This window comes from Pelobates fuscus, chromosome 6, assembly GCF_036172605.1.
Source record: "Pelobates fuscus isolate aPelFus1 chromosome 6, aPelFus1.pri, whole genome shotgun sequence".
Lineage (NCBI taxonomy): Eukaryota > Metazoa > Chordata > Amphibia > Anura > Pelobatidae > Pelobates > Pelobates fuscus.
In genome coordinates, this window is record NC_086322.1 from 302,135,082 (window position 1) to 302,147,476 (window position 12,395).

General features: G+C 41.9%; 1 protein-coding gene across 1 annotated transcript in view; it reads right to left on the minus strand.

Annotated features, from left to right (window-relative positions):
* Positions 1–6,377: 6,377 nt before the first annotated feature.
* ARFGEF2 (ADP ribosylation factor guanine nucleotide exchange factor 2) overlaps positions 6,378–12,395 on the minus strand; it is a 52,827-nt gene continuing 46,809 nt past the window's right edge. The window contains exons 37-38 of the mRNA XM_063459658.1: positions 10,770–10,887; positions 6,378–10,168 (exon numbers count right to left, since the gene is read on the minus strand). Coding sequence (XP_063315728.1) covers positions 9,995–10,168; positions 10,770–10,887 — 292 coding nt within the window. The 3' untranslated portion in view covers positions 6,378–9,994. The remainder of the gene's footprint in view (positions 10,169–10,769; positions 10,888–12,395) is intronic.

The following is a 12,395-nucleotide window of genomic DNA, read 5'->3' on the forward strand; positions in this document are numbered from 1 at the left end:
AGACGCTAGGTAGGAACTTGTAGAGGTGTTCTAATTTTAAATTAAGCAGGCAGGTTACTCAGTGTACCTCTTAGTTGAGGACTCAGCTGGTCGCTAAAGCGAAAACTGGGAGTTGGACTTTTAAACATTGAATTAATACATTGAACATTGTATTGGCTGTCGCTGGAGACCGTAAGGTCGTGGGGTCGCAGGCTGAGTTAAGATAGGTATAAGTAATAATAATAATAGGCTGTGGACGTTAGGCAGCGCTTTTCAAAAGATAAAACATACATACGTACAGCTTTAGTCTGGTTAGCCTTGCATTATAGAAATGTACTTCGTTTGCCAAACAGTGTGGTTGTGCATTGTAAGTAAAAATAAAAATGATTTTAAACATAAAATAATAGTTCATGCGGCAAGAGTATGCTAGGCAAATGGAGAATAACAAATCTTCATGTTGTTTAAGGGTAGTCCAGGATACAGTTCCTCAGTTATAGCCGGTTTAGTGGGGCTATGTAGTGACCCCGCTTATGGGCCTATAGGGGCTTAATCTGCCACCTGTGCTTCCTCCCTCGATTACCCCTTGCCGGTTCTGGGAACTTGGTAGACGGGCCAGCTGTAACAGGTGATGTGGTGCCGCGACCCCATGTCTCCACATGCGGGGTCCGGAGGTGTTCTCCGCCCGTGTCTATTGCTGGTGAGGAGCTGTGCTGTCGTAGGGTGCGCCGTGCAGCCTATGGTATTAGACTTTGCTTGCAGGAGTTCGTTCCGTTTGGCGGGGGATTCCGGTGCCGCCTGGTGGCGAGTGGATGAGTCGAGCTTTGTGGACTCACTCTGCTGTGTACGAAGGTGAGTGGGGTATGACGGAGTTTCCTGGCCCTCTGGTCTCCTGCTTTTCACTCGGCTGGAGGCTGCTTTAGGGGCTCGGAGTGGATGGTAACGTAGGTGGCGCCGGGTGGCCGGGCGTATCCACGCCGCCATTTCCCTCACGACCCGGTGGAGGTGCTGACACTTGGTGCGGAGTTGTATTCGCAGGTTAGCATACAGTTGGTCAAAAAACTCCAGAGTGTGAGCAGGCGGTGTGGTGAGGGTCCCGTTTGTTGCCGGTCGCGTTTGTTGTGCCACCATCTTGCTAGGGCCTCCACAGTCCCGCTTGGCTGTAATTTTGGCCGCTTTTGTGAGCTGTTTTGAGGGGGTGGTCGGCCCCCTTGAGGACCGGGATAACCCCCGCCGGTCCAGAGGGGGGGGTAGCAGGGTAGTGTGGGATTGCCGCTGGTGAGGAGGTTCTGTGCCGGGGTATCGGCCGTTTCCCCCAGGCCTCAGGCTCTGCTCTGATGTAGGCCGCATGTTCGGTACCGGTGCTCGCGTTGAGTTGGATCGTTGGACGGGTATCGTTCTGTTCCCCGTGCGGTTCTTGTTCTGATTACAGGCTTCTTGCGTTGCTGGCACAGTTTTAGCAGTCGTGAGGGTTGATTTTATGCCCGCTAGTGCAGGAGCCCACAGAAAGCACCTCCGTCCATTTTGGCTGCCAGGCCCCGCCCCCGCAAACCAATTTCTTGGTTGAACCAGAAGAGAAGCAGATTTTATTGATTCCATACGGAACCTCTTTTTTACAATACACTTGTTTACGGCCTTTAGGTCTAGTATGGGTCTGCAAGAACCATCTGGCTTTGGTACCAAAAATAGTCTTGAATATGTGCCCTGATGTCTTTCTCATAGGGGTACTTCTTCCACAACTATCTTCTGCAGGAGTCTTGACACTTCTTGCATCAAAGCTAACTGTTTCCTGAGAATGAACCTTGGAACATAAAAAAAAAATTTCTTTGCGTATTTGTCAGTTCCAGACTGTACCCGCACTTTATTACTGAGAGAACCCAGCGATCCGATGTCGTACCTTCCCAGTGATGTAGGAAGTGAGACAATCTTCCTCCCACTGGCCTGGCGTCACAACATTTTATTTCTCTTGTCCGTGAATCTTTCTTTCTATAATCGAAGACTTTCTTTTGTTGACCCCTATAGTAGTTCCTACGAAAGGAACTTCTAAATGAGGGCTGAATCCCCACTTTACGGTTCCAAACTTGTCTATTATGGGATTCAGGCAAGGCCTTCCTGCCTTCCTTCATTTGTTTTAACAGATCATCTAGTTTAGACCCGAATAGTCTTCCAGATTCAAAGGGTAAGTCACACAACAAATTTTTTGATGCCGCGTCAGCTGACCAGTTTCTAAGCCAAAGTGCTCTTCTAGATACTGTTGTTAGACCCAAATTCTTAGCAGACAATTTTAGACTTTCTGAGGAAGCATCTACCAAAAAATCTGCAGACATTTTGATATTTTTTTAAGAGCTTTACTGGATCTTCCTTTGATTCTCCTGCATAAACCTTCTCTAGTTCTTCTAGACAATGTTTTTGGGCTTTAGCCACGGATGTTCCTGCGATAAGAGCTTTCGCTTGGGCCGCTGAAGAAACAAACATCTTCTTTAAGGAAGAGTCCATACACTTCTCCATCACATCCCTTAAACCACTTGAGTCACCAATAGGTAACGCCGTTTTCTTCCCAATCTGTGCTATAGGAACGTCCACTACAGGGACTGTATCCAGCAGGCAGTCCTGGTCCGCTTCTATGGAAAAAAGAGTTTTAAAGTGTTTTGAAATTAAAGGTTTGTGACCTGGGAATTTCCATTCTCTTAAAACCAACTCCTTAAGTTGTGGATGTAAAGGGAAAACTTTAGTTCTTTTTCCTGACACCCCATTGTCCATAATGTTCTGCACTTCCTTTACTAATTTCCCTATGGCTTCTTCTGGAAAAGCAGATTCCTCCTCAGATGAATCACTAGCTGAATCCTCTCCAGAATCAGAAGCACCAGTACCTTCTGAATCTTCCCACGATCTCTGCCTTTTCTTTGAATGTTTTACTACCTCTAAATCCTGAGAAACCGAAGCCTGGGCTGATTGCATAGCTGCCGTCTGCATATCCACAAATGTTTGCTGCATACTCTGCTGTAACCAGCTAAGAAATGTGGACATTTCAGATTTTTTAGCTTCCTCCGCAGCCTCTTTGGAACATAGAGAACAAAGTTTCTTTTTATATCCATCCGGCATAGGTTGGAAACATATCGAGCAACTTAAATGCTTGGATTTTGTAGAGCATTTCCCCTTTTCTGTAGCTTTCTCCGGAATCTCTGGATTAGACATACTGAGGAAAGAAAGAGAAATAAAAAATATATATATTTTTTTATTTCCCTTTAAGATTCAGGCTAGAGCCATTTAAAATAAAAGCTAAATGTCTTACCTTAAATGGCCTCACAGTGTGTTGGAGGGCAGGTGAGAAACACATTTGCAACAGATCTGAGAGCTCCTGGCACACAGATGTTGCTGCTGGAAGTTGCTCCTTTAAGTCCTGTAGCCACTGAACGGAAAAAACGGCAAGTTCAGATTTGGCGCCTGAATCCAGGTTCGCATTGCGCATGTGCATAGCGCTCCGCGAATCCTCGGTGGAACGCAACGTGACCTGTACGCGCATTCCACCGCAGGACCTCCCAGCCGACACACGCCTGCGTCCTTCGTCTGACCGGCACCTGGCGCGGACGAGACGGAATAAAAAACGGCTGAACCCGCCGTCCGGCGTTCCACACTATACTTACCTTGAAAGGAAGTATAGCCTCCCGAGCCTCAGCCCTTCTCACCTGCTTCCTGTGGAGAAAAAACCTGCTCACCTCCCCTACCGAAGGCAGGCAAATAACTGGGGTTGTTTGAGGTGAGCTGTTATTTAGAGGAATGTATTTAATTAAGGGAGGGTCTTAAAAAAGTTGGAGAATTGCCTGCCTATTTTTCCCTCCAGATTAGAAATCCCATTGGTAAAGCACTGGCTCTAATCTGAAGGGAAAAAATAAGTTTTAAACTACATAAGTTTTATTTCTCTTTTTGAGATATATCTGGCGATCCAATTTGTCTTTTTCACAGGTATTTAACTTTTATGTGGTTTTCTTCCAATGGGTTTTATTCCTGTGCAAGTTTAATTTGTATCTGTTAATCTCTTTTTTATACCTCCTATTTTTACTCATCCTGAGTAACAGTTACTCAGCTTGTTTTCACAGTTGCTCTGGGATCTCGATTATGGCTTTCCCAGCACATAAGAGAGGGTCACACTCTAGATAATCAAGGTAACCAATTTTTCCATTCATCCTTTAAAAGATCACTCCATAAATATAGTAACAATCTTACTGTATTCAAGCCTGAAGCTGTAAATCTGCATGCTGTTAGACTCAGAAAAACAAGCAGTCTGCTGACATGTAGCCTGATCCAATCACAGTGCTTCCCCATAGAATTGGCTGAGACTGACAAAGAGGCAGATCAGGGGCAGAGCTAGCATGATTCAAACACAGCCCTGGCCAATCAGCATCTCATCATAGAGATGAATTAAATCAATGGATTTCTATGAGGAAAGTTCAGTGTCTGCATGCAGAGGGAGGAGATACTGAATCACAGGATGCTGTGCACAGTGCTGCCCTGTGCTCTGCTGACAACAGATCTGAGTGGATGGAGGCATATTATGCCTACATCAACTCCAAAGTCCCTCTGGTTCACTCTGAGTGACTGCAACTGGAGGTGTTCCTAGCTTTTCTCATAAAATACAGTGTTTACATGAGAGAGGCTGCAAGGAGCTATAGTTCTCACCTGAACAACCTCATTGTTCAGGTGACTATAGTGTCTCTTTAATCAAAAGAGAGCCTTAGGTGAGGCGTGTGTGTCTATTATATATAGCTTTCTGGTCTCAAGACCCCTCTCCTTACATGTGGAGAATTCATACTTTCATATCTTACAGATCCCTCCAGTCTCCAAGGATATCCTCAGCTTTATCCACGGATAGAGACCTGTCTGCAACAATCTGGCAGTAATGGGGAAAAAGCTGGGCTTATCACATATACGCTTGGCATATGATACCCCTATGGGCATTTCTCAGGTTCTAACCCTTTGGATGTGATTGCCTATATTAAACAGGCCGTGGTAGGGGGAGTCAAAGAAGCTACTGAGTTCCAAGAGGGTTCGATCCAGCATCAGATATGATTGAGAATATGGTTCTTCTGAAGAGGGTGAATGCGAAGAGAATTTGGAGAGGATTAATACTCCTCAGAAGGTGAAGAAATTCCTCATTTAGGAGGGTTTGATGAAGAGAAAAAAAAAAAAATACAGGCCCTATTTGACTCTGTTTGTAAAACCCTCAGACTGGAAGAATTCTCTATGCAGGAATCTTAATGTAGCAAATATTTTGCCCGTCTAAAGAAACAAATTATGATACGATCAAAATCCTCATTAAGGATGAAAGGGATGAGGCAGAAAAACGAGTAGCCAAAGGAAAATGGCCTAAGCGTTACCCGTTTAGGAAATCAGACCCTGCTACCCGAGTTTCAGCCCCTATAGGCTATTTCTCAGAGAGGAAACCCTACAAACAGATGTTCGTGCTTTCTCCACCAAGATAATGCCCTTTTGACTAAGGGAGTGAGGAGAATCTTCTGCTCTAGAGATTGGTGCCCAAATTGGAACAGAAATGTGCTTTGTGAGATCCTGAGATGCCACTCAGCCCACCTGGTCAGCCATATGTCCTTTAACACTTTTGACAGAAAATACACAAGTAATGAAAAGTGTGATTTATAAACATTTTTAACCAATTAGAATATCAATTACAGATGGAAAGAGGTATTCTATAAATAATTGTAACATCTTGGAGAAATATGATAACATTTGGACAAGCTAGTTTAAAAAAAATACAAATAAAATCTAATACTTCCCAGACTTGACTGAATGTGGTATCTTTTTTTCATATAGTATTTAGAATAATGTTGGTATGATTTGTGTTTTTAAAGGTTTATAAACCAAGTATTGATAATATTTGTGAAAAAGAGATCTTGTAACGTTTTGCATTTAATTTAACCCCTTAAGGACCAAACTTCTGGAATAAAAGGGAATCATGACATGTCACGCATGTCATGTGTCCATAAGGGGTTAAAGGGACACTACAGCTCATTGTAGTTGTTCTGGTGAGTATAGACAGTCCCTGCAGGCTTTTTTTTGTAAACACTGTTTTTTCAGAGAAAAGGCAGTGTTTACATTAAAGCCTAGGGACTCCTCCAGTGGCCACCGGAGGTTCTTCCTGGGACAGTCTCCACGTTCTACATGGAGACTCTGATCTTTCCTCATGAGGAGATGCTGATTGGCCTGGCAGTGGATTGGCCCTGCCTCCTTGGCGATCTCAGCCAATACAGTGCTTTCCCATAGGGGTGGAACGTGGCAGCGCCGGCAGACACGCATGGCACTGGAAAAAAGGTACTTTTTAACAAAAAAATAAAAATAAAGCTTGAAGAACATTAACATCTGACACGTGACAGAATAATGGACACAAATCACCTTTAAAACTTTATTGATTTACCACCTGATTAAAGTATGAGATTATACCCTTATAGTACATTATATATTACATAGAAAACTTTACAGAGCTTTTCATATATATCTTTAATTTGTTTGTAAATGTATACATCCAGCAGACAGAGGACTTTTTCCAATCAAAATCTTTGACACAGCAACGCTGATAGGACATATCCTGAAACGCATGGATAATTTTTAGAGGAAAGGATACAATTTAGATATTTTAAACAGAAGATTGGTGAACAAAATATACACAGGACGTACATATATTAGAGGAAGGCCTCTTACTAGTAAATATGAATTTGCTTCCCTCCATACCTCCACTCCTAGATAGACGGTTTATTCACTAAATAGGAAATCTGGTAGCGATGACCACGAATTGGAAAAAAAGCACATTTTAGGGTAAACGAGTCATGCTGAGAAATGGTCCAACACTATTCTGGCCTAAAAGGTGGAATTTCTCTGTAAGCGCTCAGTTTAGGGAATTAACCCCAACATCTTTGTCGTCTTAAAAAAAAATAATATAATTAAATTAAAAATAAATTTAAAAAAAGACAGATCCTTTTTTTCCTTCTTATTTTATCAGTAACAATACTTTAAACGCAGTGATGGGTTTGGAGATGGTAGTTCTACTCAGTGTGCACATATAAATAGTTCTTTAATATGATCTAATCATACCTGTTATTAGCACATGGTGTCTAAGTAAGAAGGCAGGGATGTGAGAAAGGAAGGGGTTAATCTAGGGGGACTGTTGCAGTAACCACTCACCCAATTCTCTGCTCCCAAAAGTGGAACATAAGGTCTGTCAACTAAAAAAGTATATTAAAGACCAAACAACTGTGACCTGGCATTGGCTCAGCAACGCTAACAAAACAAAAAAACCAAAACACCCCCCCTCCCGCTGAAAACAAAATACTCAATCCCTCCATCCACAACAAATCTCCCAGAATGCAGCGAAATAATACTAGATCAGCTATATTCTGTAACAGGCGATGGATTTTACACATATTATATGCTGGATGCAAGAGCCCATTAATACAGTGATGTCATGTGATGTGAGGAGCCATGTTGGAGGGATCGCAGCGGGTCACGTGACAATACCATCCAATCACAAGATCAATGCCTGACGAACAATCCTATAATATAAAACGTTCTTACAGTATTGGTATTAACAAAGGCAACCAAGCTCACCACTCAGTAACCTTAAAGCAGCTCTGTCGTAAATAAACCTTATCAAATCTGCTTTTATATCGCCTCGGTGTCTGAAGATATACCCTTAGATTGTTTTTCCTCTCTGAGTGCCCTGGTTTTTATTAAATATATAAAGAAATGTAGGGATCACTTTCTTTTGTATAGAAATCAAGTTGACAAAATTTGAGAGTGAGCGGGAATTAAAGTTAGGCTTTGATTCATTTACCAATCACATTCACCCACAATCCATCAGTAAAATTAATGTGAAAGAAGGCAAACAGCAGACATCATTGACAGAGGGCAGTAAAATAGCTGCACCCAGGTATTGAGATCCAGCACAAGGAAGATAAAAAATCTAAATAAAGACAAGTTACAAAGTAGGGAGTATAATCATTATGATAGAGGAGGCACGAGAATATCAAAACGGAAAATAGAGAAATAAAAATGACAGAACCACTTTAAGGGACATTGTGTTTCCTACTAACAAAATCATACAAAACAGACGGAATCATGACCACCATCTTACTAGACGTCAGACCACAAGAAAAGGTATTTTGTGAATAATAAATGCAATATTTTGTTTTATATGACTGCATATACCATGCAATCACACACAAAAAGAGCATTCAAGCACTCACGCTACCTCAGCTGAAAAAAATTATATAAATAAAAACTATTTTCAGAGGGGGAGTATTAGGTGTTATATTAGGAGCAGTTCTACTATGACATTTTTGGTAATAAATTTTAAATACCATAGAAGAAACAGTAAACCAAATATTTTTAGCATGGATATTGGAAGCTAATTATAATACTGATTGACGACGCCTGTGATTTATCATAATGAAAAGCCACTTTCATTACTTTCTATGCCATTTCCCAAGCCGGCCGGTTCCCGCACTGGTTTAATTTGAGACTCACACCGTGGCGCGGTAGATTCCCAACCTGGGTCTACGCGCACACACTTACTGACTTATTTCTCACACTGCCAATAAGTCAGTAATCTTTGAAATCCCTGCTCACTGGGGAAAACCTACATGTGCCTTACTGATCTCACAGAATTGTATTTATTAATATTGTTTGGCTGCCCTTACACCCTCACACCTGGAGCAGTTTAGCCTCAATACAAAGAGAGAAAACAGAAAAAAAGCAAGCCGAAATGTAATCTCTCTCACAGTTTTTCCTCTTAATACCACAGAGCACGGATTCTTAACTTGTATTAAATATTACGTTTAATATCTAGTCATTAAAAGGAAACATTTAGTGTTGACTAATTTTCGAGTATGTCCTGGGATTAGCAAACTCATTATATGGACTTCTGAGCAGATGACCCTTCTAGTGATGGAACAGCAGACCCTGAGGTTTTAACATCTTTATTATTTTCTTTCTGGAAATTATATTAGCAAAGAAAGTGCAAATTACAGGAGACGGAATGCTGCGGGGATTAGGGGCTGCAGGTGGGAAGAAGCCATTGCTGAAAAAAGCACGGCTCAGCCAACTCTGCAGCTGGAAAGGTAAACTGGAAAATATAAATAAAATCCCCCAAATATTCAACCGAGTAACAAAAATAAAAATATATCATCAGATTAACCTCATCCATTTAAAAATCAATATGACAAATAGTCCATAATTACAGAAATTAAAGTGTATTTTGTAAAGCAGACCCCTCGCCTGAAATAAATCTTAGATTAATCAGAAGAGCATATACAGTCCACAGGAGTCTGTATTAACAGCATTTATTTGCCACAGCGGATTGTCACACAACAAGCAACATGTTGTGTTTGACATATCTGCTCCTACATTACCTGTCTCTAGTGCTTACAACATCTTTTCCCAGCATGAACCTGAGATCTTCTGATTGACTGGCGATCTCTTTAAAATTTGCCAAGTTTTTTTTTTTTTAACTGGAGCAGGAGATTTAAATGAACCCCCAGCGTACTCAGACAAGGTAAAATGTAATAAGCAGAAATCGAATTAAAAACTGTGGGATTATTGTAAAACTGTTTGGATGCTCTGATGATTAACGTAAAGCGTGTTTGGTGACATGTTTTTTTTAAAAAGGAACAACGAAAATCCAAACCGCAAACACAAAGTTTAATTTAACCCATTGAAGCACTAAATGCATGGATTTGCTGCCGGCATTCTCTTCATTCGGCCTCGACAAGAAAAATGACATTATGAATGTTCTATTTTACGACATGTTCAACACAAAGAGTGACCCTGAACAATTAAGGGCCACTTCTGAGAATAATAAGAATGGCTGTCAACCGTAACCTTCATGTCAAACATTGGTCTCCAGCACACAAACTCCCAAATTAGCAGCACTGGGTTTGCTACACTAAAGCCAGGCAGAGCTGGAGGGTAAAATGCCCGCAGTCAGGGGGCACACACTCATTGTCAATAAACGTTACACGGATAAACAGGATTCAGCAACTCGCGTTTGCTCCTGCGGCATCCAGATCTTATAAACGACTCCGATACGAAGAAAGAATTTCCGCAGCACAACACGCAGCTCTGGAATGAGGTCAAACTGCATGATTTCGCACAAGTGGGGGTAATACTTTGAAGCGTGAGCTTTAAACTTTGAGAGAGAAAAAATAAAATGAAAAAAATTCAGTAAAACTTCAAAACATTATTGTTCTACATGATATATCAATGTACAGAAAATAATACTAGGAACAGAGCTTCGAACACAAGGTGGGCCAAAATTCAGAGTAGGATTTGACGCGTAAATAAAATAAATAAATAAAAAATAATTTGTTGCAGGAACATAGAATGGAGTCTTGGGAGATTAATTATGGGTCATTTCAAAAAGGGAAAAAATAAAATAAAAAAAATAATGGAATTTTATTTTTAAAATGGCCGGTCCATTGTTTGGACTCAAATTCCTAGATGAATTGACAATGGCTTTACTGCTGCTAAAACATACACTAATAACTGTACAGCTACCATATATGTTAATGGTCATACGGTTACCATAATATACATTGTATCTACAATACCGATGGCTACTACAGGATCACATTGGAGGACATTATTATAACCAATAATGCTGATATGTGATCATACTTCTACTGTGACATGTTTCTCTCCGCATTGTTTCCCTGTGAAACAGGGCGGTACGGGCATGAAGTAATCGAGCTGGACCCCAGGTAAAATGATTGTTTTTATGGCTGCGGTACCTTTTCATCAGTGACTCGGAGGGTTTTGGTGAGCAGTAGAAGCAGCAGGTTGGTCCAGGCTTCCCGATGGCTCTCAGAATTGACGGTAATGAAGTAGGCCAGAGCTTCACTGCAGACACTGAAAGACAAGCCACGGAGAACTGACAGTGATTTGCAGTACAAGTACTTTACTTCCCTCAACCATTACCCACAACAATTCAAAGACTGCCATGTTACCAAAATATGAATACAGCAAGTCGCCAATCTGCTGATAAATGGTCTAACACAGAAATATGACCAGCAGATAATGAGTTTAAAATGATCCTCAATCTTGTGAGTTGTCTTACAGATTTAATGAGTGATAACTTAAAGGACCACTATAGTGCCAGGAAAACAAACTCTTTTTCCTGGCACTATACTGCCCTGAGGGTGCCCCCACTCTCAGGGTCCCAGGAAGGGGTAAATCCCTTACCTTTTTTCTAGCGCCAGGACTCTCCTCCCTCTTCTTCAATCCTCGGCTGAATGCGCATGTGCGGCAAGAGTCGCGCGCGCATTCAGCCAGTCCATAGGAAAGCACTCAATGCTTTCCTATTGACGCTAGCGTCTTCTCGCTGTGAAAATCACAGTGAGAATCGCGGAAGCACCTCTAGCGGCTGTCAGTGAGACAGCCACTAGAGGCTGGATTAACCCATAGGTAAACATAGCAGTTTCTCTGAAACTGCTATGTTTAGAGCAAAAAGGGTTAAACCTACCTGGATCTGGCACCCAGACCACTTCATTAAGCTAAAATGGTCTGGGTGCCTAGAGTGGTCCTTTAATGACATTCTTATTCTTTATGGACAGATAAAACAAGAAACACAGATTGCAGTCAGACAATAATCCATTTACTGTAAATAGAACATCACTAGTCCTAGCCCTTCACCTGCAGAGGGTGCCAAATGCATATATATATTCTAGGCCAGGGATAGGCAACCTACGGCACTAGTGCCATGCACGGCACTCAAGGTGTCTTTCCACTGCACTCAAGGCTGCTAGAGCCAAACAGGCTCTGGCCTATCAGGAGTCTCAGTGAAACTTCAGATATCTGCTAATACGAAGAGGTAGTGAAGGACAATCCTCAATTTATTCATTGCAGAACGTAGAGGAAGTGATCTCAGATCACTTCCTCCCAGCACTTGTAAATGGGAATCCACACTGCAGTAGAGCAGCCTGCAGTTGCTGTTGCAGCTCCTGTCCTTGACCTGTACCTGGCCAGCCTGGTCCCCACTAGAACCCAGGGAAGCCACCCACACTGCTAGATATACACAGACCTGCAGAATAAGCCTCCCCTCATACAAATAATACGAACAGCCCACACACAATCCCCACAAACGCAAGACCACTAACAATCCACATACATGCACACAATCCCACATGCAGCCTCTCACATGCAATACCCCAAACAGCCCCCACACATACACACACTACCAAATACACAATGTGACAAATCCATCCACACACAATTCCACAAGCAGCCCTCATACACAGCCCACATTCATATGTATCATACACGATACCATAAACAGCTAAAGAACATATAGAATAGGATAGCTCATTTACGCACAAATACAACGATACAAAGCAATTACAGTAAAAATAACACGCAGA